Here is a 26,076-nt window from a genome sequence, read left to right as displayed (position 1 = left end):
TATGTTTTCACTATCTAAACAACCTGACAAAATCCAAAGCTGATGGAAGGACACTGATATAGCTCACTCATCTATTTCCCCGCTGATAAAAATCCACATCAAGTTCACTTCATGAGATTACTACGATCCAAGGACGGGGACATTGAGTTTGACATATTTCTCTGAAGCCACGCCTAATGTCTTGATGCTGGAGTTGTATTGGTAGGGAGCACAGTGCCCAGGACCGCATTGGCTGTTGTGTGTTTTTTCATAAGGGTCCCAAACTATACCGAGATTTGGAATATTACGTTACAGTCCTGAAGGAAAATGGCGACTGTCATTCATAATCCTCTAAAATCGTAAGTAAAATGTAAATATTTCATGGGACGACTGTATAGTTTGATTGCATGTTGTGGTGGCGCGTAAGTGAGATGGTACGCCTTTTTAAAAATTAGAATGATAAAATTACCATTTTTGCAATCTACTTAGGTAGTCTCCATCTATTTGTGCGTGTGTGTATGTGTTACTTGTAGGTAATGTTGTTTGTTTGTCTGGTGTAACATTGATATAAAATCACAAGCTCACGCACATTCTGCAGAGGAAGCGTCTCCAACTCGCGCTTAATTCTCTCCCCCGGACTTGGTTTGACTTGGACAGAAAGTTGCCATTGACCACACTTTGTTCTACAAACACGGGGGACATAAAGTTTGCATGCACGGTTATTTCTCAGCTCTGGACCGCTGATTTTCGTTTCATGCACTAATGTGGCAAGGCGCACATTGAGAGGGCGACTGTCGCTCACTGCGCGGCCAGTGCTGTCATTTGGATCCAGCCAACACAAAGAATAGCGGATTACTGGATGTTATTATTCTGTGTCGACCTCCTTCAGTGCATAAATGAGAAATCTCCAATGTGTTAACGGTGTGAGGGTCGTGCAGTTGTTGTGAAGTTGGTGAAAACAAATACAAAATGAAACGGTCAACTTTTCATGCATGAACCATTTCTTTATTTAAAAAAAAAAAAAATATATATATATATATATTATACAGGACAACACACAACATTGGCTTTTTTAATGTGCACAATAATGAAAAAAACATTACCTAATTACAGTGAAAGCTTTGCTGTATCTTTGAGCTCCGTCCATATTGCATGTCTGCTGGCTGACAGCAGATGTTTACCGCTGATCATCTGGAATGTGCAGTTAACTTCACAAAATCTCTTGTACAAATTTCCCAATCTTGTGCAAGAGGCCAGAGCGTTTTAAGATGTCAAGATTTGAGAGGAATTTGGTCACTTGGTGTGTGTGTTTTTTTTCCCCCCAAAATGTGTAGGGTGTAGATGAATGAGTCACATATCTGCTTTCACTCAAGGCAGTTTTGTAATAATGTGTGATTAAATGCCGACTAGCTAATTGCTGACAGTAAAAATAAAAAAATAAAAATAAAAAATCAGATTTTGTCTCAGCAGACAAAGAAATCCGTTAAGCTGCTGTATTCTACAAAAACAGATTATGCTGTTGAGCCTGTAGATATATGTGCATTTGTTTTTGTGTGTCTGCAGTTATGCATGTGCATCAGATTAGGAGCGTCCCAGTATTCTCCTGGGTCCATCTGTTGAGAGAGAGAGAGAGAGGTAGATGTAAAGAAGGAGTCTCATGTTGGGCAGAGAGAGAGAGATGGAGGGAGGGAGCCCCATCTGCGCTTCATATATGCCATGACCCCTTTCATCCAATATCTGCAGAAAGAGAAAACAACGTGTGTATGTGTGATTGCATCGACCAAAACAGACATATGCCCCTGCCATAATACAGGGAAAAAGGTCTAAAATTGTATTTGGAATGAATGTGCATATGCGTAAAATAAAATGTCAAGTAAGTTGTGAGTTACTGCCATAAGAAATATTATTGTGCTCTACTTTCAAGACAGCGCAGTTGTGTGAGTCCACTGTCTGTTTGAAACAATGGGCATAGTTGTCATCTGTCCTCAGGACGTGGCCCGGTAAATCATATGCAGTCACTAAGGACATGGTAATGATCTGGCGCTCCTCTCCTGCCAGTGCTTAGCTCTGAAAGATGAAGTACAAACGCCAGCAGCTGGCAGCTTATACGTCTGGATTTCTAGACTCATTCAGGCATGTTTAGTTCTGTGTATTCACTTGATTTATTTCAACTCTCATTTTTACAAAGACTTCTTTGTGATGAAAACCAGGGAGGCCGTGTGCGATGGGACGTAATGAAGAACTGAGATGAGAAGTATTAAAATGAGCGCCCTGATTCATATGCAGAGATGTGTTTATGTGCATATTATGGGTTCTTTTACCTTCTCTTTCATCATTAGGTTAGGGTTTCTAATGAACCAGGTGGATAATGGTTTGATTGTGTTTGCATAAGGAGCAAGGGGAGGTGGGATGTGATTTGGGTAAGTGTAAAGGAGACTGAAGAGGGGGGGGGTGGGGTGGAGAGCAGGGGATCAATGTGATTGGGATTCTGTGTTTTTTATTGTGTATGTTTGGGAAAATGCATAGGTGGTTATGTAGCCATGCACCCCTCCCCCAGTTAGCGTGAAAGGGAGCATGAGTGAGTGATGGAGGTTAGGGGGTGGGGTGTGCGGTGGGGTCTGTCTAGCTGAATTTACTACATACATTTAAACTACACCCTTAGCACAGGGGCGAACCCTGGCCTTTGTCTATCTGAGGGAATGGGAATGGTTTCCAGGCATGGGGAATTAAATGGCCAGGAACATTTTGTTGTTTTTTTTTTAGAAAGCTTCATGCAATGATCAGTCCTTTCTGCCCTGTTCCCCATATGTTTCTCTCTTTAGTTTTTTTTCCATGTGTCTGTTTAAGAAGCAAGATGTGACTGTACGTTAGAACAATCCTCTTTTTTGGAGACACGTTTTCTCATATTTCCACAAGTGACCCCCAAGTGGAGCTGAAGTGAGTTATCGTTCAGCCCACTACTCCAGCTCTGACTTCACCTCACCAAACCCCCCCCGCCCCACCATCTGCACACACACACACACACACACACACACACACACACACCTCCACAGCAATACAACAGCAGCATCTGAATCAGGGTTTCCCCTCTGCCACCCCCTTTCCTTTTCAGTAGCTGGCTTTACATCTCCCCCTTCCCACTTCAGACTGCACCATGCACCTTTCCCTTTCATTTCCTTTGTGTGTCTGTTTGTGCCAGGCAAGTGTGTGTCTGTGTGTGTTGGGGGGGGGGGGGGGCAACAGAGAGGGAGAGTGCGCTCGTGCGTACACACATCCACGAGCTGGAGAGAAAATGAGTCTGACAGGATTTGCAAGGGAACACGTGTGCCCCGGGACACTGCTTTCCTCCCCTTCTGCCTCCTTGGCTCCTCCTCCTCTGTCTCCCTCCTGTGTGCTTCACCCGCTGGCCAACTAGTGCCACAAAAATGTCTCTCAGTGCCCATGTGCTGTTGCCCTAGCCTGTCCTTCCTTTGGGGCCCTCTTAATTCTGAATCTAAACTTGGATTTCATCCCCTTATGCTATCTTGTGTCCAGTATGATATAAACCATCATAATTCCATAACACTATTAGTTATATTGAAGATTTCCTGTTGGGCAGGCCTGTACATTTTGTTACAAAGTATGTGTCTGTCTGTAATCATGCAGACACATTACAAAGGCTGATATTTCACTTTACTGTCTACCCAAACTGAGATGAACCCCCATAATGCTTAATTTTTACATCACAATGACAAAATGTAGAAATGTTTTTGAGGTCATTATTCCGTGTCAGTCTTTCACCTGCTGATCTGATTTCCAGCTTTGTATAAGAGAACTCATTAAAATGACTGACATAGATGTGATTATGGTAGACTAGGGCTAGGAGGACAAGATTGACAAAACAGCTCTTGCCTCAAGGCAAAATGGTAATATTTTATACCTCTGTGACATCAACACCCAGGGCTGGAGGTGTTTTGTTTATGGGCTGTCTGCCTGTCCCATCATTGTGAACATGATATCTCAAAAATGCCTTGAAGGAATCTCTTCAAATACAACACAAACATCCAGTTGAATTGATTTGATTTTGGTAAAAGCTCAAAGTCAGTATGATCTCTCTGAAGCACATTTAAATTATGAAAACAACTCAAAACAAATGTCTAATTTGATTTAAAAAACAATAATAAAAAATAGGTCCTCCTCACTATGGCCTCATAATATTCTGCAAAATCACTTCTGGCTATTCTATGCCGTCACTGCACAAAGACAAACAACTGCAGTTTGGTAGTTTTATTTTAAAACATGCACATTAAACCTTCCCTGAGCCCATTCCCTGAGCAACTCTCATATAGGAAAAAGAAAAGCATATAGTCCTCACATTTCGATAGAACAAATGAAAAATGTCCGAAACTGTTTTTGCTATTTAAATTTCTGCCAGGTGACACATTGAATAATTGACTAATAAGGAAACTAAGATATATCGCATGAAACAAGAGCAGAGAGAGATGAACAGAAATATGAACAGTATGACAGTGATTTATTATGCTATTAATGAGTTCTTTCAGGGATTAATTATGCCATTTGTGGAGGAGAAGAAGATGCTGTGAGTAGACCATAACAGGCTGAAATATGTTACAGATGAGAGCATGACTGATGGACAGGAATGACAGTACACAAACAGAAACTGAGACCTCTACTCCTCTCAGAGGAAGAATTGAATGTGAGTTTGAATAGCTGTCATTTTCATGGGCTCGGCCTTTTTTTTTTTTTTTTTTTATTAAACTGGGTCTTTGGGAGTGTCCAATGAGGTCTCCCTCTGGCTGTGGTAAATCATTCAGAGGCACCTGTGACGATGATGGTCTTGATGGCCAGAGAAGAAAGAACTGAAGTGAACAATAGTGAAGATCCTCTCCTCTCCTCAGTGACCTGTAAATGATTAGCAACAGCTGATAAAATGGCTCATAGTTGCCTCTGTATATAGCAGTGATAAGAAGGACCGTCACACACAAAACCTCTTTTTTTCTGTGCTAGTATGTGAGTAATTGAGACAATTTGAATTGTGCGTGTGCACACACACACAAGCACGCGCTTCCACTGCAGATTCCATCAGTATCCAGGAAGCTGTTGACCAAGAGGAATGTGTTCCCTGACATGCAAAACTCAACTTACATAAGCACCATCGCTAGGATCAACCATACAGTCGACTAATGGGCACAAATACAGGCATAGTACAGTTGTTGTCACTTGAGTCGGGTACAAGGGGGTGGAGATGTGGAGGGTGGGGGCAGTGTGGAGTGTCTGAGGGCGTGCAAGCCATAGACAGATGGTCTATAAGGCATAAGCATTGACACACATGCACACACGGTGGCTCTTTACTTGCACTTCATCAAACACATGAACGCGCCACACAGCAGGCAAACAAGAAGGCACGGACACTTGCTTATGTAAGAATTTATGAAGCTGCCCGGGGATGTTATACAGACGCTTTGTTGTTGGAAATGGGACAGAAACATACAGGAAATATGGTATGACACAGGGAGTAAAACAAGGAAAGGCAGATGAGCAAAGCCTGTAGGTCTACACACACACAGTCTTCAGTTCAGAGAACAAAGAGTGACAGCAGAGATAAAGCTTCACCTCTGGGAATGTGACTTACGTGACAGGAAGTCTGTTCTGGAGGTCTGCATTGGACTAGATCACTTTCAGTTCGTCATACTGTAAAAAAGAGTCAGCACCAAAAACACCAGCTGCACCCCACATTTCTGTAGATCCCCTGATAAAAAGTCATAGCCCGGAACCAACAGACATTGTACATACACAGGTTTTAGTTTTTTTTTCTTCTTTTTTACATGTGCTGCATCTGCAATGTGTTACTTTGTGATAAATCATGTGAACATATGCATAATTCAGACAACTTCTGGTGTTCAACTTCTAATACCAACTCTGCTCTCAAAAACTGACTTTTAAATGAAGCAAAGACTCCTTAACGAAACAGTTTGACATTATGAATAAGTTATTTTTGCCAAGATAAGAACGATATGAAGCTGGAACCAGAAAACAGCTAGCTCAGATCAGCATAAAATCCTGAAACAGCAGGCCTGGCTGTTACTGTCCCTCTACAGCCACATCTGTTATGTTGCCAATCATATTTATGCCATTCTAGGTAGCTTTACCGTCCAACAACAGGTTTCCGTTTAGTAGAAAACATATATTCAAACGTGATTCCTTCTCTGATCAGCCATCCAAATGTCAGAACCCACAATTCTCCCAATCATCTCAGATCTTGTACAATATCCCACTACAAGTTTTTCCAATATTTCAAATTTCAGTGTATATATATATATTCTTTGTTATTTCCTATTTTTATTTTCTTCTTTTATTTGATTTTTTAAAATTTAATTTTGTCTTTCCCTTTTCAAAGCTAGAAACACCATAGTCATATTCCTAATATGTTTACACATACCTGACAATAAAACTATTTCTGATTCTGATCTTTGTCCAGATGTGGCAGTCGCCAAACTTGAAGTGTAATTCATAATTTATAGCTGTGAAAAAAGAGGGGACAATGCAGCTGTGAGTTGGGAACTTTCATCTGTACACCAGGTGTCTGGTTTCCCTTCTTTTTCTTTCTGTTTTTGTTTCCTTTTTTTTTGCAAATCAAGAACCTTTTTAATGTCCATAACATCATCTGTGATTTCTCCTGTTGTCTTTCATGTATTTCATGCAATACCTGGTTCACTCACTGCTGCTACTGACTCTGGCCTCTCAGCCCCACCCCCTCCCCGATTCCCTTTCCTCCTCTGTCCACCCTCCGATCCCACCTCTTCCAAACACTGACCATCTTTGTGAGATTCAATGTGACCAGAGTGCTGGTCTTTGTCCAGCTTGGCATTCTTTACATGTCTGTGTAGAGAATCCACAGAGCTTCCATCTCTGCTCAGGCAGTCAGCGAGACAGGATGATGGGAAGGCAGACGTTGGGTATATCTCCAAGAGCCCGAGATCTATGGCCAATCAGATACTGAGATACATCAAACTCTCCGTTGTATGTGTTTCATTTTAAAAGTGGTAAAAGTATTTAAGGATGGCTCAGTCCCCTGCCTTTGAAATGCACCTCAAGATCAGACTGTATGAGACCTATCTGTCCTCTACCCTCCTCTTGGGTTTCTGGAACTAAATAAAGAAAAAATGGAAAAAAGAAAGAGAGGGAAAATTAAATAATGGTGAAAAGGAGTTTATCATGTTTATTCTTTTTGTCCCTAATGATTGCAGCTGCAGAAATCTTAGCGCTTGACTGAGGTTGTGGTATGTTATTGATGGCTGTTGATTTATACGCTCAGGCTTCTCAATAGTGTGCGTGTGCACGTTTATGTGTACACCTGTGTGTCTATTGTGTGGACTTCGATCCAGTCCCCCGAGCCATCTATCAGTTTGACAGGATGACAACATTTCCCCATCTCTTATAGTTTATCATTGTTTTCTTCTTCTGTATGTGTGCACCTTCACTGCCCTTATTGTTCCCCACTTCTGTTGACCTTTCCCTTCGTTTTAGCCGCCATCCTGCCTCATCTTATGTTTGCACTAAATCTGCATTTACATAGCACGCACCGCCAAACTCTGGAGAGAGGTCTATGTGTGTTTTAGTAAGCCAGATGGCCTTCTACTTTGCAGGCCATATCGGCTCATCAGCTACCCAGCATGTGTTATTACCATTAACTGTCCAAAAATATGTTAAGAGTCATTCAGCTGATAGGACTTCCAACAGCAGGAATGACTCAGGGCACAGAGACCAGAAAGTGAAGCAGCATGCGGCCAATAGTTTAACGTAATTTAAAAAACAAAAATGACAATAATGTTGTGAGAAACTTTTGCTCCACATTTTTTCAGTGTATTTGAGATGATTGAATGGGACACTTTTTGTAAAAGTGAAAAACAAAGGTCCTGGTATATTAAAGCATAATGAGTATTTTTCTTTAGTCTGATTTCCTTCAGGTCTGTTTACCTCACTGACTACCTGGTGTTCTCTGTTGTTTCTCTGTCTGCTTTCAGGCTGGGTGACCAGTTCTACAAGGAAGCTATCGAACACTGTCGCAGCTACAATGCCCGTCTGTGTGCTGAGCGGAGTGTGCGGATGCCTTTCTTGGACTCGCAAACTGGCGTGGCACAGAATAACTGCTACATCTGGATGGAGAAGCGCCACCGCCAGCCAGGTGAGAAAACTCCAGGGTGAACAAAAACAAAAAGTTTCTGTTTCTGGTAAATCCCTGGTGTCGTCTTGTCACCATTATTTCTTAGATGATATAAGGAATCCTATCAAATCTCAGCCAAGCTAGCAGTTTCCCCCTGATTCCACTCATGATGCTCGGTTAAGGTGAGCACAGAAATGAGAGTTGCATCAGTCTGATCATGCAATTCTCAGCAAGAAACAAAGCAAACATTTATCAATAAATCAATAAATGAAAATATGTATTCAGAGATAAGAAGCAATGACTCTCATATACTTATCTAGGCTTATATTACAATTGCCACTTTAGTCTTCACATCTGGGTCGCCTGTGCAGCCAAAGGGAACAATCTGGTCTTTACTGAGAGCTGGACACAAATAGCCTGTGCTCCATCTTGTATGCAAAGCCCTTCAGGCCACACCCTATACTTTGTGGCAGACCTAATTCACATTATATGCATTTATTCTGGGTTTATCCATCCTCCCTGCTTTCTCTTGATTTTTTCCCCCTGCAAAGCACACATAAAACACATCATCTGCTAAGCTGATGTAGGAATATGGCTGGACACAAGGGCAGAAACCAAAAATATACAATTAAAATACAAGAAGTCTGTTTTGGTGAGACAGCGGCAAAGCAATTCCATTAGAAAGGTTCATTGGAGTGAGTTGAATATAATATGAACATTAAGTAAAATCACTACCCTGAATTTCAGGTTTTGTGTGTCAAACAGGCTTTGAGACCATCAGACTGAGCACTAAAATATCAAGTGTCAGGAGAACAAGACTGGTCAACTGTGTGTGTGTGTGTGTGTGTGTGTGTGTGTAAATGGGGTGGGAGGGTGGGGGTGGTCCTCAGCACAGGTTTTGTTAACCCTCCTATTATCCTCAAATACACACATTTGATCCTTGGCGTCAGTCTGACTCCAGGGCTGTCGACGTCCAGAAAATGATTTAAATTAAACTACTGAGCAAGTTTTTGTTCTTGTATCAGGCAGTTTGTTTATTCATTGAATACATAAATAATCCCTTGATAATGAAACACATTTCCTGTAGTGCCACCATCAGGCAAAACCTTCAAAGTAGAAAGAACCCCAAAACCTTTCATTTACTTATTTCAATTGTTTTTATTTACTTTTTTATTAACACATTTGTGGTCACTCACCCATTTTCTTTTCTCATCTTGGTTTGGGACTGAAAATGGCAGAGTGAAATAGTTTTGTTTATTGTTGTATCTAATTTTTTTCTTTTTAGTTATTTCCTTCTTTGCAGCACAGCTCATACTCATCTTTGGGTGTTCCCCATCCAGGGGATAAGATGGGAATAAATGATCACATGCAATGTTATTTATGCCCATGAGATCCTTCATCCATGCCAAACACAACCCTTGTGCCCTGTTTTTTTCAGGGGACTTTCCTGTGTAAACCTACATATTCCAGGCATAGCTGGACTGTGCATCGCATGCTGCCCAAATTTTGATGTATTTGAAAGGTTTGCTCAGCATATATTGTCGGAATGGACACAGCCCACGAAACACAAACAAGCATTCATTGAAAGTCAGCAAGAGACGTGTCAAAGTTCTCTTGGGAATTCTCTTTTCCCTGCCCCTTCGTCATATATCGACTATCAAGTATCACGTCTGCACCTGCAGGTGTAGTGATGTGAGGTTACACACACACACAGCTTAAAAAGGTTGGGGTCAAATTGAACATGTGTACAGCAAATTGAAAAGTTTCATCATGATAATTTTATGCTTAATCAGTTGTCCCCCTCAAATCAGGGAAAAGTCATGAAATATGAAGCCAAAAAGAAGTCAACTACAATCTTTTAAATTATAAACATTGAATGGGATCGAATTGACCCCAAAGCTGACAGGAGGGTTAAAATAGAAACCACCACTAGTCCAAATTCTGCCTGTGTGTCTGCGTGTGTGTACATTTACTACATATTTGTGTGTGTGCATCCAGGGCAGGCAGCGGGACAGATGTATACCTACCCTGCTCGTTGCTGGAGAAAGAAGAGGCGACTCCACCCTCCTCTGGATCCCCAGCTCCGCCTGTGTGAACTCCGACTAGGTAAGACAAACAACAGAATACTCAGACACACATACACACACACACGTGCGCAGCCCAGAAGCACATTGATATGCATACACAGTGAAAAGCAGCGGTACTGGCCATGCACCCTCTCATTTTGTGCCCAAACTTCCGCCACTTAAACAATCATCTGCATTATGGTATGTGTGTGCCCTCAGGGCTCTTGCATGGCTGCGCAGAGCTTCAGGGTTGCTTAGTGGCATTAATGCTCCCTATCTGACCATCTGGCTCTGGTTAGCAGTCACTTTCGCCAGGTCTCCAGGTTCATTCTCTCCCCTGAATCAATGGCTCCTCTCACTGTTCTCTGGCAGTATACACACACACACACACACACACACATACACAAGAACACAAACACCGCCACACATGACTCTTGTGCCCCGATACAACACAGAAGCACCCTAACTGGGCCTCTGTAATCATTTGTCCATGAGGCATTAGAATGTAAGTGAGCATTATGAAGTAGAAGTGTATGCTTTTGTGTGTGTGTGTGTGTGTGCATACAACCTTGCCTGTGTGTGTGTTACAAGGGGATTTTAGCAGAGGAATGGCTCAGGAACCTGATAAGGGACGCACATAAAGGCAGGTCTTTGTTTCTTCTTTGCCACACCATTACCACCCCCCCCCTCACCCCGCTGTCTTCCAGACGCAACATAATACTCCAGAGCTTTCCACCACGATTTAGCTTTGCACAGAGGACAGAGCCACTTTCATGAAATAAAAAGAAAGAAACTCTGCAGAGCTGCGGCCGACCAACCAACACACATAAGAGAGAGAGGGAAAATGAGTAAAAGAGAAAAAGGGCAGAAGATTATTGTCAGTGTACCGTTTTGTTTTTCTGACATCCAATTCTGCAGTTTAGTCCAGATATCTATCATAACACTGCAGAGGAATGCGTGCGCTCCTCTCCGGGGCTTTTGGAAATGCTTTATGTTTATTTAATGCTTCCTGAGCAGGGAGGTTTGTCTGTGTGTGTATGTGTGTGCAGAAACACAGAGGCTCTGTTGCCAGGTTGCTTTGAAAGAGCAGAATTAAATTCCTCGCTTTTGTGGATCTTCTGTTTTCATTTTTGCGTGCCACAGCTCAAATTGGGGGCTGAGCCTCAGCAGCCATTTTGCTTTCCTCAGAAGAAACTCATTGTTTAATCTAACAAGAGCTTTAAAAATGTGCAAATGCCCAGTGTTAGATACTGGATGAGGATGTTACTAGCCTATTGGCGTTTAGCTTAAGAGAAAATTCCAATGACCTTAGTTGTGTGTGTATGAGTATTTGTTCATGTGTTGATGGGAGCACTGGTAAAACATAGCATTCAGCTCCAGTCATTTTATTTCTTTTCGTCCCAAAGAGTCAAAGGAGAGGTACGGGGTTATAAAGCAGAAAGCGGACGGGTGAAAGAAAAAAACGGGGCAAAGCAACGCAAAGGAGAGAGGGATTCAGTATAAAAGAGGAGGGAAGGGATCAGCGGAGAATAGAGGCGAAGGAGGAGGCGTATCCTGTAGAGGACGGAGGAGGAGGACGGAGAAAGAGACAAAGTGGTACAGCAGCTCTGTATTCAATAAGAGTGCCTGACAGCCTCAGAAGCCCAGCTCACTCCCTGCCTCCCTTATCACATCCCCACGCTCATTCTCTATTTATCCTTGTATTACTCTTCAAAGACAAGGACAGAGAGTCAATCCTGCTGCAAGTTCATCTCTGCGGAAATGAAAAGAGGGAGATGAAGAAAGATAAATACGGTTTGAAGTGGGAAGAACAGATACTCAGATAACGTTTAAGTTTATAAGCAGTTTAAAAAAAAAATGTGGTTCACTATTTCCTTTCGTACTGTGCACCTGGAAAAATGCAGTTTTTTACAGATGGTGACTAACGCAGCCTGTCCCTTCTACTGTATTACCTGGTGTCATGCTACCTCCACACTGATCCCAATGCATAGTCTCTGAATCAATGTGTGTTCTTGACCCAAAACTGAACATGAAAAATTCATGTGATCTGACATTAAAGCTGGTTACTCATGTGCCCTGCACACAGCCAGCGAAGAAGGCACTGTACAAAAAAAGCTTTGTGTTTATTAAGGTCAGCAAACTATTGAAAAATTCACATCAATGAAAGTTAACAGTGAGTCTGAATGCAGATGCAGAAGCATATTCCCTTTCCCCATCTCAAATACTCCTTTCTCTCTCTCGTCTTCTCCTGTGCCATATCCTCCTCAGAAGCAGAGCTGGCCCCCAAGCGTGAGGTGCCCCCAGGGGAGGCTACAGCCTTGGAGGCCCTCCTGAGGGGAGAGAGCCTGCTGGAGAAAAAAAACAGCCTCAGTAAGGAAGAGGAGACATTGTTGGAAATACAGGTAATGTGTTTCATGTTCATTGTGTAATGGACATCATTAAGATTTCCTCAGCGTTTTATGATTTAGTTGACGTAAAGCTAAACATCTCTATTAGGTAACAGATGATCGCAGTGGAGAGGAGTGGAAAATATCCTAAACCTTTATATTTTACTCTTCACCCTCTCTTGTAACCACTTAAATGCTAATCTTCTGTCTGACTGTGCGTGTACTTGTTCTGTAGAGAGTACTGGAGGCAGAGGAGAATGGAGACGGCTTCCATGATGATGAAGACTTTGAACTGGACGCTCCAAAGAGAAAGAACAGAAACCGAGGCAAAGTGAGAATCACAGTTAATGCGTGTCTGGTGTCGAGAGAAATTAAATTAGTTTCATTTGCACAAAATCCACAAATAAAAATTACTTCAGCATGCTAATGTTCTCAAAATGAAATTTACATATCATGAATTTTTGGAAAAATTTGGAAAAATAGTTTATTTGATAATGAAATATCAGTCATTTAATGTGTTTCCTTTCAGAACAGAGGATCAAGTCGCAGGAGGGCAGAACCTGCTAACATCGACGATCAGGACAAACCTTACGTCTGCGACAGTAAGAGAAGAGGAATATTGATTTTTTTGTACATTGTGTGCAATTATGTGATCAGCTTGTCATTTTCCACGTTAGTCAAAATTCTGAGTCGTGTTTCATAAAGCTCAAGGCATCGGAGAACCTCTGTCTTCTTAGATCTAGCGATAATGAGAGTTTTTGTTGATAACTCTCAACTTCAATCTTCCAATCTTCCAATGGTGGCCCTCTCCTCTTCTGTTTCTAAGAGCAGTCCTCTGCAGCATGAAGAAAGTTTGCTGTTAATTCAGACCTGACTAGCATGCCACTTGTTTACTTGGACAAAAAAAAAAAAACAACAACAAAACAAAACAAAACAAACAAACAAAATAACAAAGAATCAATCTAACAAACAAAACAAACCCAAGAATTGATTGCCACAGGGATGTGGACAGAGATATCCACAATGACTGAGCCTCAAGCAAATGAATCTCATCTTCATTTTGTGTCTTGTTCTGTCTTTCCTTTATCGTTTGCTTTTGTGTCTTCTCTGTTCCAGATAGATACAAACAAAAGCATAACTCAAAAAAGGCTGAAGAAGGTATCTGAACCTGTCGCCATCTTGTCTTTCTAGGGGCTCTATGAACTGACTTTATGATCGGCCTTTCTTACTCATTAACGCCTGGTGTTGGAATGGCTGACTGTCATCTACTACTTTTAAATGTTTTATGCTAGTATAGGCTTCCCTAACTGCAGTGTGAGCATTGCATGACACTAATGCTATAATAATATTTGAGCTTTAATGCTTGCTCATTGCCAGGCATGAACCAAGTGACGCTGTAGCAGCAGCTGAGCTAATGCCACACTGAGGAATGCATGTTTCTCTGGCCACTCTGTAGCTGTGATGTGATTCATAGATGTAGCCATTGTAGAAGTGTAACTTGGTGCTTAGTTAGTGCGTAGTTAGTTAGGCACAGGGCTGCCATTGCAGCGCAAGTTCCTCTATAAAGCATTTAGTTATTTTGGCCACAATAACTAAAGTTAATATTACTATTAATATAAAACTATAATACACCAAATAGATGACGAGGAACTTCTATAATGGCTACAACTCTATTGTGCTCACCGTGAAGACTCCTCAATTATTCCATAATCTACACTAGATATATTTCCATGCAGTGTAGTTTTAGAGCACAACACTTTTGCTTCATTTCTTTTTATATAAATGATATTTGCTTTTTTTTTTATTTTTTTTAATTAAGTCAAGCTCTGTTGTTAATGTTTTGCTTACTATAACAACCTGTACAATGAGAGTAACATTAGACCAGTGGTCAAACAAAAGCCCCGTAAATGTTACAAAAGTTGCAGGTTTATGTTTTTAGTCCACCTCACTGTCCTGCTTCTCCAAACTTATTAGGTTCTCAGTTTGTCGTGCCGTGGGTATCATCTGACCCCTGGTCCTAGTGGTCTTCAGTTTTTGTTCATGACCCACCATGTCTTTGTCGTAGTGTGGCTGTATTGCTAATATCTCCATGTTTTCTGTCTTGGTTACAGGACAGAAATAGTTAGTAATGCACTCACATTTTCTTCCAAGTCCAGTCATGTTTACAGCTGCAACCCTTTCTTGTTACTGTACCTTAAACGGGTATGCAGTCGCTCAGAGCAGATGCACTGGGACGGTCAAACTGAACGCCTCTACTTTATAGGTGATTTTTGTACAGTTAAAAACCATCCAACCTGAATACTGACAGTGAGTTTACAAAACGATTTCTTTAGGCAGAGGTGGTAGTTGACTTTGAGCACACTGTTGAGTCACTGCTGCGTTTTCCATGTTTCTAACTGATCTGTGATGGTTTATCTACGTATAGTTTGTGGAAAGCGCTACAAGAACCGACCTGGCCTGAGCTACCACTATACACACACTCATCTGGCAGAGGAAGAGGGTGAAGAGGAGAAAGAAACAGAGATGGCGCCATCTCTCCCGCAAAGCTTGGACAACCACAAACGTACGTTGGCATTGAAATTTCTGTAAATGCCATGCCAGTTCTGAAATTGAAATACTTTCCTGACAAAAACCCAGAAGGCCTCGAGCTATTCATGAAATAAACTACTATATCCTTCTCTTTCGTGGTTCCTGCTGACAGCTCAGAAGGGCCCAGACGGCGCCATCATCCCCAACGACTACTGTGACTTCTGTCTGGGAGACCAGGACTCCAACAGGAAGACGGGACAGGCTGAGGAGCTGGTGTCCTGCTCAGACTGTGGACGCTCTGGTAAGTCCCCCAACTGCACAACCTTTTCAACTAAATCTCCTGGTCCCTTGATAACGTCAGCTTTTAGACCATAAGAAATGACTTTTGTTCATCAGCTCGCCTAGTGAATATAAAAAAAACCTCATATGAGTGAATGAAGAGAATATCTTTTTATATCTCTTTTTAAAATTATTGTTCAATACTTATCTACTTATCTTTATTATGAAGAGTATTAAAGTGATATCTTTGGTTCATCTCACTTCAGGAAAGGAAATAATCACACCTACAACTTAAACTATTTCTTTGCAAATTAAATAAGATTTTCTGAAGTTAGTTCCAAAGTCTGCTAGAATCATGCTTTAATTTGTGTCAACTACATATCTCATTTTTGTTTCTCTTTACTTCCTTTTTTATCCACTTGTTTATGTGTATTCCTCGCTTCCTTGCAGTGTTTATCTTTGCTACGTAGAATCTATGAAGATATATAAACACACAATTTCTTCACAATATATTTTGGAAGGCACATTAATAACAAAGCTATACAATTATTCCAAAATGTAGCTTAACATTTAGCGTTAACGATACATTTTATAAAGTTCATTCTTTCTTACTTAAAATAAAAAACCACAACAAAAAACCTTCACAACAACTGTTGTTTCAAGTCATCGTTGTACCAGCCAGCTTGTGTCTTCAGTCAATGACATCGATTTTATTAAACGTTTATGTTGTGCAGTGAATTGAGCTTTCAGGTCGCTAAAGTGTCCTTTCAGTGGGTTATCAATGAGCCTTGCAGATCATGAGAATTGAGCCAACTCCCAGAACACTTTGATTCTCCCATTTAAAATAAATAAATATTGATACACAGGCTCTGCTGCTTGCTTCCAACCTGCATGCTTCTCCATGTTCAGCCTCGTCCATCAGTAGGGTCTTCTGCCTTTCGATGACATGCCTTTACTCTTCTGTTGCTCAGTTTTCATGCATTTTCTTATTGCACATTTGGCTGCATTTTTTTTTTTTTTCCTTTTCCCCTCTTTTTCCCCCCACACTAGCCGAAGCCGCATCTGCTGGATATCTCAGCAAACCATTTCTCCAATCAGCTCAACTGAGAGTAGGGCATTCATTTGAGCAAGTGAGATGTTTTCTTGCTGAAGTAGAGCTTATTAGAACAGCTGGGAGACTGTGTGGCCTTGTCTGTGTTACTCTGACGCTGATGTTTCCATGGTAGCTGGAAGAGGAGGAGTGAAGAAGGATGGGAGGAAGATGAGTGCTCTTGAAGAATTGTTCGGCGACTCGTCAGACAGTGAGGCCTCCACCTTTCAAGGCTTTGAAGAAACAGAGCTGGAAGACTTTTTGTTGTCAGATGGTGATACTGTGGCTGACAGCTGATCACAGGACGTGTTGACTAGTTGGACTTTGGGGCAGTAAAAATCCTTTTCCTTCAGGGAATGCTGAAAGACTCTGAAGGAGCAGCCTGGACTGCAGTGACTCACCTTGAAGATGCCTCTACCTGAAAAATCACTGGATTACTCTGAACACTTTTATTTACACATAAGATCCAGCCTCTTAAGATATCGTCTTTGATGGATACAATGGCTTTTTTTTTTAAGTGATGCTTTTTATGAATAGTTAAGATATTTTCCATTTCTTATAAAGAAAAAGCAAACTGCTAACACTCAATTTTGCTTGCATCAGGTCAGTTAAAATCATAAGATAAACATGGCTTTATCCATGCCCCAACTCTGGACTGAAAAGATTAATAGCAGACTTGGTGGACCACAGAAAATGGAGTCAATTACTTGATTGGCCACTAATGTGGCAGGGAAAGGGATGAACATGGACTTTTGAGTTACCCCATTGACTAAAGAGGACAGGTAGCCGGGAGGTAAGAGCCAATCGGCACTCCATTGCTCCTCTCTGTCTTCAAGGACTAGACTCTTTCTCCAATGACTGCTGCTATAGCCTGCAGCTATTACTCTATTAACCTATTTTTTCCCAACTCTAATTCCTTAGTTAAATTTGTTAAGCAGGCTTGAACACCTCTGCTTTAAGTTCTGCTCAGGTCATGACAGTCATCCCTCACCCATCTAATAGTGAATGTGTTCAATGTTTCTGGCTTTCCCTGCGTAGCTGTAAATCAATCCATCCTTTTTATGGCTCCTTCACGGCTCATTGATACCCCATTGATACCAGGCTGATGCAGATGGATGTGTGAGAAGATGCTGACAGCGCTGTGAGGCTGCGGGGCGGATGTAAAAGATGATGGCGATAGCTATGAATTGTCTGTTACTAAGGGGCAGGATGATAATTTAGCGTATATCAACTAATGGTCTATGTGTTGTCACAGCTGTGGATATAAGATGATAAAACACTTGGCTGTGTTTTCCCACACATCATCGCTTGTGTTTTTTTTTTTTTTCCCAGACATACAGTATAATCACTCACTTGTTTTTGGTGGCCAGATTGCCGTTGATGGTAAATTTCATCCAGCAGTACTGACTGTCAACACTATGAGATTACATTTATCTGAATTACAGAAAGTAAGCACTCATGTAAAGATCACACTATTGGATGATGTTTTATGTGAATGACCTATTCATCACAGCCAAGGAAAAACTGTTCATTCAATAACTTGTGCTCGTGCTTTTTAAAAGCCCATAGGAGACTGCAATTTAGTAGAAAACAGTAAACAACAAACCATTAATAGCGGATAGGGGAAACAGTCTTTATTCATTTCAGTTACCGTAGATCATGGATCATGTGTGTCATCAGATAGAGATGGAGAGGATCATTTTTATGGTTGATGGAAATATGTTTATGTCTTTTAATTCAGAGCTTCTGCCACATGTTTGCAAAGTATTATATGAGAAAGCATGACTATTTTTGCCTTTAAAACACAAACTCTCGGTGCTTTCCGCACTTCCTTCCCTCTTCACTTTTCTTGTCTCTCTTTGCAGGTCACCCTACATGTCTGCAGTTTACTGAGAACATGATGCAGGCGGTGAGGACGTACCAGTGGCAGTGCATCGAGTGCAAGTCTTGCAGCCTCTGTGGAACGTCAGAGAACGATGTAAGCGCACTTTAGAGGAGAGGCTTGTAATGAAATGCCTGTGCTCAAATGTTAGTACTAGATTTCCTCTTGAATTGGCTTTTAACAACATTAAATTTGACATGTTATTCTTCTAATGCCACGACCTTTCCACAGTCAATGTTCTTCCTTTCCTGGGCAATGAATTACACTGAATTTATGCCAGGCTGTTGTATATTGTATGTACTTGATGAATTACCCATGATGCTAAAAGGTTTTCTGTTTCATACCAGGTTTAAACAAATCTTAACTCCATCATTTATTTTCTTTTGAAGCTGAATTTTCATTTATTATCATAATTCTACTGGGCAGTCACATAACGTTTGTTTGTCTAGCAGTCATATTTTATAAGAATGAGGTGGCAATGAAGATGAATAACACTAGGCTGCATGCTAATAAACACACAAAAAAAAAATTTACATGTCTGTGATAATGTATCTCTACAGGGTCGTTTTTTGACAGAGGCTTTGGCCGAGTGTGGGCTCTTTTAGTGCGGCTTACATCTATTTATATGCTGTCTGTTTCCATTTCATCCATTATTGAAGATGTTGATTGTGTACTGCCTGTGTAGGACCAGCTGCTGTTCTGTGACGACTGTGACAGAGGATACCACATGTACTGCCTGAAGCCCCCAATGACCCAGCCTCCTGAAGGTACAGCAGCTGAGAACCGCTCTCAAACGGTTTATATAAGTGGGCAAAAACCGTATATGTCATGAAGGATCATGAAACATGGGACATGATGGTAAACTGTCCATTGTGCCAGTAGATGGTATGCACGTGAGCTTTGCTTTGCTGTTGAGAGTAGCACGAGAGCTGTATCTCAGATGTGGGTACGATGTAAATTTGGGACACATCATCAGTAGCGTGCCTTTGAATCAGGGGGTGTTTCGACCTTTCAACACTAGACACCCTCATCAAATGTGGCCAGCTACAGGGTGATCAAACCTGAGCTTGTGTCCCATGCCCAATAATGAGAATTGCCTGATTGTTTAAAGGGAAAAGCCTACAGTTGACTGTGGTGTTCAAGAAGGGGATGGGGTGGGGGGAATTGGTGAGCGGGTCATAATGATGCTCTTTGAGCCCAGCAAGGGTCGTTCTGCTTGATCCATAACCACTGGCTGCTTCTTTCAGCCGCTGTCGCTGAGCCTGTCCCTGGATGCCAAAGGTCTTTCAGCAGCCTGATGGTGGAAGAGGCCACAAAACCTTTGCATCCCACCTCAACCGGATAGGCTTTTGCATTCCATTCTCGTTGTTGAGCGTCTGCTGCCAGCTCTATGTAGCGCAGTTTTTTGTGCTCATAGGCCTCTTCTGTTGAATTGTCCCATGGGACTGTTACCTCTGTAATGTAAACAGCTTTCAGTGAAAGGGAAAGTCTGGCCTAAGGGTGGTAGCTGCAATCTCAGGTGCAAAGATTAGCTGCTGGTCAATATCGACAAGCATCTTCCAGTCCCGGGCCATGGCTAGCTATCCAGCTTCTGGTTTGACAGGGAGATGGTTGGGCTTTTCTGTCCTTCTCGGACGAAGGCTGGGGCCATGATGGAATTGGTTGCTCTCAAAGGCAAGAAGTTCGTAGTTGTTCTCTTGCTCTCAATAGCTGCTGCCAGAGTCTTAAGGACTTGGTTGTGCCTCCAGGTGTAGCGGCCTTGTGTGAGGCTGGTCTTACACCCGGTGAGGATGTGTTTATAGATTGGAGAGCCTGCAAGCAAAGGCTATATATGGAAACTAGCCAGTGGGACGAAGACTTCAGCCTCTCTCTGTCTCTCTCTCTCTACAGGGAGCTGGAGCTGCCACTTGTGTCTGGACCTGTTAAAGGACAAGGCCTCAGCCTATGGAGAAGCGTAACATCCTGGACATTCCTCTCGAATACACAAAGTATATATTCGTTCATGTAACTGTTTGGCTTGCCCACATTCTTGCAGAAAGTTTTCTTTCACATAAAATCAGACATACACACGCAGGTTCAAACACACTTTCTCATACACATAAAAACATTTACAATGCAATGCATTAGCAGGCTCAGGGCAGTTTCCTGTGTGAGGCGCAGAGATATTCTACCTCTCATATAGCCTAGCAACACTGCAGCTGCAAACACAATCAACATGCAATTTCGACTATAAGTCAATTAACAGCAGGTCTGCCACTCAGTCATCTCTCTACCTCACTCCTCCACAGACACCAAGAATCCAATGCAATGCTGAAGGGGGCCAATACGTTTTAGTGCGTGTGTGTGTGAAATCCCAAACTTGGGATGTTTCCCCTGATTTAAACTTAATTTCTCCCAGCCTTCCACTTGTTTCCTTTGGTGCTCAAGTTCTACACTGGGGGGGCCTGAGTGGTTTGACTGATGTCTGTTTAAATTTCTTCTTCCATCTTGACTCCTCTCCTTTGTTTAAACTTTACAGTGACGCTCCTATTTTATATCTGGACAGACTCAGTGTTCGTCAGATCATTTTTCACAGTATTTGTCAAGCTTGGTGAAATTTATATCCAACGCTAAAAGGAAATGGGGCAATAAAATTGCCTTGACTATCATTCCTCATGGAACATGTTGATGTTTTTAATCCACATCTGTTTTCTATATCCTTGCTGTAGCTAGGATAATATGGTGCTCAGTGTGACACTTAACACAGTATTTAACATGTCTTTACAAAGAATGAAACATTTATTTATGCATTGTTGACATTGTTCCAATGTTACTGTCGTGGAGAAACTGTTACTGTAATGAGGGGTTCCCAGACTTTTACCATCATGCACTATCACAGAGGCCAAAAAGTGTATAGATTTTTTACCCCACAACACACTTACATGCAAATTAGCAATTTTATCGACTTCTAACAAAAACCTGGCAACCAGTAAAAAAATTATTGCAATAATGGAAAAATCTCCTGCCTTTTCTCCCTAGGTTCTTGTGTTCAAATGAAATTTTGTTTTGTCACAGATGGAAACACACAAGTGGAATTTTCAACATTAACAGTGGCTTTAACCATTCATGTGATTTTGGCTTTGAAATGTGTTTTCGTTAGTTTGAACTGCTAATCCGTGTCCAGTATTCGCTGATGTGTTCTGTCTGGTAGCTGGCACAGTTTATGTAAGAAGTTTTACAGTTTGTTGTGCAGGTGTAAACAGATTACATCTGGATACTCTGCATTTGTTTTACCATTTGAGGCATGTTTAATGGATAAAACTGAGTGTTAAAATTGTCAAACCCCATCAATGCACTAATATTTTTATACTCAGCACCATTTGGCAGAACTAACTGAATGCTCTCTAAATCACGAAGAAACACCAAGAATAAGCTCCAAAAAAGAAGAAAAAAGAGGTGAAAGAAAAACCCTTAAAATGCACATAGTGTATGAGCTTCGACAGGATATCCCATTCTTCATTTGTGCTTTGTTTTTGTGGATTTGTATCTGCTATTGTTTTTCCACCGACAATCATGAGCTAACGTAGATATATGATGTTATAACACAGTGAGTTTTTTTTTTTTTTTCATTTCCATTGGCAGGTATAATGCCTTCCTTTTGAAAATGTCTTGGATGTCATTTTTATTTTGATGCCATTACCTACAGTGATTCAAACTGTGTAAAACAAAACACCCTGATGGTTGTATTTTTTTTTTTCTTTAGGTTAATGTTATGTTTGTGTTAAAATAAAGACTTTTCATAATATTACTTATTGCAAATCTGTTATATTATAGTGCTTTGAGGTAGCTCATCTCAGACTACAGGTTTCCATAATTTAAAAATATTTACATAAATACTATTTAAATTGTGTCCCTCACTTTTCAATTATTGGCCTTTAGGAAAGCCTAAATTTAGAGGTGCAAACTCAAGGGACAGTTTCTGTGTGGCTCTGGCCAAGATGGTTAGTCCTGATGCCATTTTGTATGCGATATCTTGTGTATAAATCCTCAAATCAGTCACTGCAACAGGGATGCCGAAAAAATGCTGCAGTGACTCTCTTTCTAATGTTAATATATGTCGCACTTTGTTTGGGAAACTACATACCAGTTACTTCGCACTTGAATGAATTAATTCAAACTTTTAAACCTACTATAAAAAGGATGATATTGACTATGTACACTTGATTTCAAATTACAAAAAAAAACCAAATAAAAAAATCAGTCACATTCTGGCGAGAAATGCAATGTGGTTTTTGTAAAAGATGACATGGGGCTTCTTTCTCAGACTGAGATTTGGAGAATGGTCCCATTGTGTAAGAGCTGATTAAATTCCACCAATGGATTTTGCCCCTGCAATGATGACACACAGCTCAAATGTGTGTTGATGAATGACTGACAAATTATTTGTCTGGACATGTTATTGCTGCTCAGAGAGGGTTCAGTCGCAACACTGAAGCTATAGTATAAATAATAAGTATAAATAAAAATTAGAAAATAAAAAAAATGACATGATAAGCTTGTACTTACATCATGCCACCACTAGGAAGCATCATTGGACTGAGCATAGAGCTGGATGAACTAGACTTGACAGCACCAATCTGACCTTTAAATGCATCTTCCAGATATGTGGGAGAAGGATTTACATCCTTTCCTCAAGGAAAAGTCAAGATAATAAAGTATGAAACGCTCCATTAAAGTATCCATCTGTATCTCAATCAAACCAATAAATCAGAATGTGAGCTAATAATCTGGATCATGACTGACAGTTTGTGGAGGGGGGGCAGGATTTCATAATGTAATCTTCTGGGTCTGACTGAGGCTCAAACGCATGACTAAATCTTTTCATTATTTCCTCTGACTCTATCTGCGTGGGTACTGCTCTTTCATCAGTCAGTCTGGCACAAAACGTTTTGGTGGGTGGGGCACAATGTCTGATCCATAATTTCTCAATGAGGAATCAAGGAGTGTGGCTGGGCTTCATGTCCCAGTTTTCCATTTTCTGTATAAAATGTGCAGTCATAACAGAGTATTTTTGCATGGAAACTAACTCCATGTTGTAGAACCGAAGCTGTTCCACAGTCTCAGACTTTATCATTTCCCCGATCCTTGCCCACTACAGTAACATTTAAACTTTGCTAACCACATTCAAATTTCAGCTTTCATGTTGCACATCCACCTGGCTCTCTTATCGATCACTGACTACTATGACAAGAACCTTAAAAATAGAGTAATAACAGTAGAAGAGGGAGATTGTTGACAGTTTACTGGTACGGATATTCACAAGAGCATGACATGAAATTAGGCAAATAAAGAGGATTACCTGCTTTCCACTATAATCTGTCACCTTGTCTACACATTCAGAATACTGGCATAAATTCCATCCAGTACGATGGAAATTAATCATATTTCTTTGTATTCCAGGTGTCTTGTCTCAGAGTGTTACTATCCCAATCCTGTATTATGTACTATAAAAACATGTCAAGCAAGATACATTTTTGTTTAACCTACAGATGAAAATGCTAATAGCATCTAACTGGAGTTAATATCTCATCCTGTTTTGTTTGCAAGTGTGTTTGGCTCCGTCTCAGCAGCTGGTAGTCATTCCAGTGACAATGGACAGGAAAGAGCTTGTGGCGTAGCTGGGATTCAACAGGAGCTGCTCCAACATCTCTCTGCCTTTCTCCCTTGTGGTCACTGAACACATGGCACTTCTCCACATGCGCACCAGTGTCCCACCTGAGAGATGACAAGATCACGATCATCCCTAAAAGTTCACTAATTCAAGTAAGAGCACAATGGTATTAATATTTATGCATGAGTGTGTGAGTGTGTGTGTGTTCGCCCTACCAAGCAGGCTGTTGATATTCTTCATCCAGGAGAAAATGTACAGCGTGTGGTTCTCCTCCTGAGTCATATCAGCTATGTTAGGTGCACTGTCACCCTCCTGGACACATTAACAGGACAGGAAGGGCGGAAATTAGAAACAGAGACACTAAAAATGCTGTGAATGAATCGACAGATGAGATTTACGTGTGTACCTGTAAAATTCGTCCCGGCAGTGGGGTTATGAAAGCCACAGATTTCTCGAAATTGGACTGGAAATGTGCTGCCGCTATGTACTCTGCTGAGTTCAGCCAGCTGTTGGCAAATGACACCTCTGCAGAGGAATAGTAGCTTTGCCTAAGCGAGAGGAAGAGCAACATGTCAAAGGAAAAGGAAATTGAACTTGTTTGCTTTTTTTTTTTTCTGACAACTTTACCACAGTCACAACATTTTCATGTTTGGCTGTGGATATGAAGCTTCAGCCAGGATACATTTAGCTTAGCTCAGACTGGTGTCAGGGGAACAGCTTGCCTGGCCTTTCTGTTGTTGTTGATGCAAGGTTGCCATGCAACCAGCAGAGACTATGGAGACTAAACTGGGACAAAAAGCAATTCAGACACAGCCTAAGTGTAAAAACACACCCTCTCATTTTTGCATTTCATACATTTTGAACTAAGAAGATATAAAATGCTCATTGGTGAACTTTAGATGTTCTTGGATGCTGCTTTTAGGTAACTCCAGGCTGCTCCCTGTTTCTAGTCTTTATGTCACAACACAAAAATGTCAAGGGTCGTTTGAATAGAGATGAAGACACCTTGACTTTGCCAAAAAACTTGCTTCGACTTTATGAGTGTATAGAGGCAGAATAAAAGGAGACAGACTGAACTATGTCCAGGTGGGGATAGCTCACCTGGCATTGCATGCAGCAGAGGCATAGGTTGAGGCCATTTGGGCGACCCAGTAGAGACCAAGAAGAGAGTCTTTCTTCTCATTGTCCGGCAGGGGAGAGTCAGCTGCAGCCTTGAGGGCCTTTAAACACAGATGATTAAAAAAAGGTAACCCAGTTTGTAGCATATTGCCACACATGGCAGAGGGCTGGAACTCCACAGAAATTAAAGTTGTGGAAACAGCTTTTGAAGCATGGATGCACTACTGGTCAATGCATTTATGTCACTTCAATATGATGCAACCACATAATGTCCAAACTTCTGAAATCAAATTGGAGCCAGGCAGAAACAGCTTATACTGCTACTCTGTGAAGCTTGGCTATTAGCCGTGCTACCCTGCCTGCCACTGGTGTGTGGTCTTAAATCGCCTGTAAGTAAAAATTGTAGCCACTGGGTTTGGCTTTGCAGGGTAGAATTAAACAACATCAGCCAACTGTTTTCACGGCTTCAGGAGTGTCCCATTACGCCCTGTTGATTTTGTTTTCATGAAACAGTGCTGCACTATTGAACCCTGCTATTTACAAACCAGTGTATGCCAATTTATTGGTGTATGTGTGTATTTCACATACCTGGAAAAAGGCATCCCATTTGGAAATGACATCAGGGTACTGAGCAGCACAACTGGCATAAGTGGTGCAATAACCCTCTACTCCTGCAGGCACTTGCATCTGGACCTGATATGATACAGTCACAGTTATCGCAATCATTCTCACAATTACTAAAACACTAACTGCTCATATTTGCATAGGAGAACGGCAGCCAAAGCTATTTAACACAAACACTTTCAGTTTGAGGCGTCCAGAAACACAAGTACCTGAACTTGGTCTCCCATGAAGCCCTGCTGGGCAGCAGACAAGAAAGGGATTGCAGAGGCAAAATAGTTCACACCTGGGGAGAAATAGTTCAGTGTTT

At 41.3% G+C, this 26,076-nt stretch overlaps 2 protein-coding genes across 10 annotated transcripts in view; one reads left to right on the top strand and one right to left on the bottom strand.

Annotated features, from left to right (window-relative positions):
* Positions 1 to 222: 222 nt before the first annotated feature.
* Positions 223 to 22,218, top strand: dpf3 (double PHD fingers 3). Of its 5 annotated transcripts, none has more exons than XR_003840483.1 (12): positions 223 to 338; positions 8,004 to 8,164; positions 10,142 to 10,249; positions 12,478 to 12,611; positions 12,832 to 12,927; positions 13,126 to 13,198; positions 13,713 to 13,754; positions 15,022 to 15,159; positions 15,298 to 15,426; positions 16,631 to 17,287; positions 18,360 to 18,472; positions 19,062 to 19,082. XR_003840483.1 is itself a non-coding variant. In XM_029496870.1 (12 exons), the coding sequence occupies exons 1-12, from the start codon at positions 307 to 309 to the stop codon at positions 20,332 to 20,334; spliced, it is 1,176 nt and encodes a 391-aa protein (XP_029352730.1). In that variant the 5' UTR covers positions 223 to 306; the 3' UTR covers positions 20,335 to 22,218. The 5 variants fall into 5 exon arrangements, 3 of the variants coding, with proteins under 3 accessions (XP_029352730.1, XP_029352731.1, XP_029352732.1); XM_029496870.1 differs by lacking the exon at positions 16,631 to 17,287 and adding an exon at positions 20,267 to 22,218 and having other exon boundaries at positions 19,062 to 19,143; XR_003840482.1 differs by having other exon boundaries at positions 16,631 to 18,472; positions 19,062 to 19,095.
* Positions 22,219 to 23,655: 1,437 nt separating this feature from the next.
* Positions 23,656 to 26,076, bottom strand: part of LOC115037956 (protein LEG1 homolog) — a 30,348-nt gene continuing 27,927 nt past the window's right edge. For all 5 annotated transcript variants that reach the window (XM_029496754.1, XM_029496752.1, XM_029496751.1 and 2 more), the window contains 6 exons: positions 25,979 to 26,052; positions 25,734 to 25,838; positions 25,128 to 25,246; positions 24,433 to 24,574; positions 24,242 to 24,338; positions 23,656 to 24,130 (listed from right to left, as the gene is read on the bottom strand). In XM_029496754.1, the coding sequence (XP_029352614.1) occupies positions 23,979 to 24,130; positions 24,242 to 24,338; positions 24,433 to 24,574; positions 25,128 to 25,246; positions 25,734 to 25,838; positions 25,979 to 26,052 (689 nt within the window). In that variant the 3' untranslated portion in view covers positions 23,656 to 23,978. The remainder of the gene's footprint in view (positions 24,131 to 24,241; positions 24,339 to 24,432; positions 24,575 to 25,127; positions 25,247 to 25,733; positions 25,839 to 25,978; positions 26,053 to 26,076) is intronic.

Source organism: Echeneis naucrates, chromosome 24 (assembly GCF_900963305.1).
Source record: "Echeneis naucrates chromosome 24, fEcheNa1.1, whole genome shotgun sequence".
Lineage (NCBI taxonomy): Eukaryota > Metazoa > Chordata > Actinopteri > Carangiformes > Echeneidae > Echeneis > Echeneis naucrates.
The sequence above is the reverse complement of the archived record's forward strand: the minus strand, read 5'-3'. Positions and strand labels throughout refer to the sequence as shown.

What these genes read in the sequence shown, in the direction of transcription:
- dpf3 (XM_029496870.1), top strand. Translation starts at nt 307, where the DNA reads ATGGCGACTGTCATTCATAATCCTCTAAAATC. An exon ending in CAAACCTTACGTCTGCGACA is followed by an intron (nt 13,199 to 13,712) that starts GTAAGAGAAGAG and finishes TCTCTGTTCCAG; the next exon opens with ATAGATACAAACAAAAGCAT. An exon ending in CTCAAAAAAGGCTGAAGAAG is followed by an intron (nt 13,755 to 15,021) that starts GTATCTGAACCT and finishes ATCTACGTATAG; the next exon opens with TTTGTGGAAAGCGCTACAAG.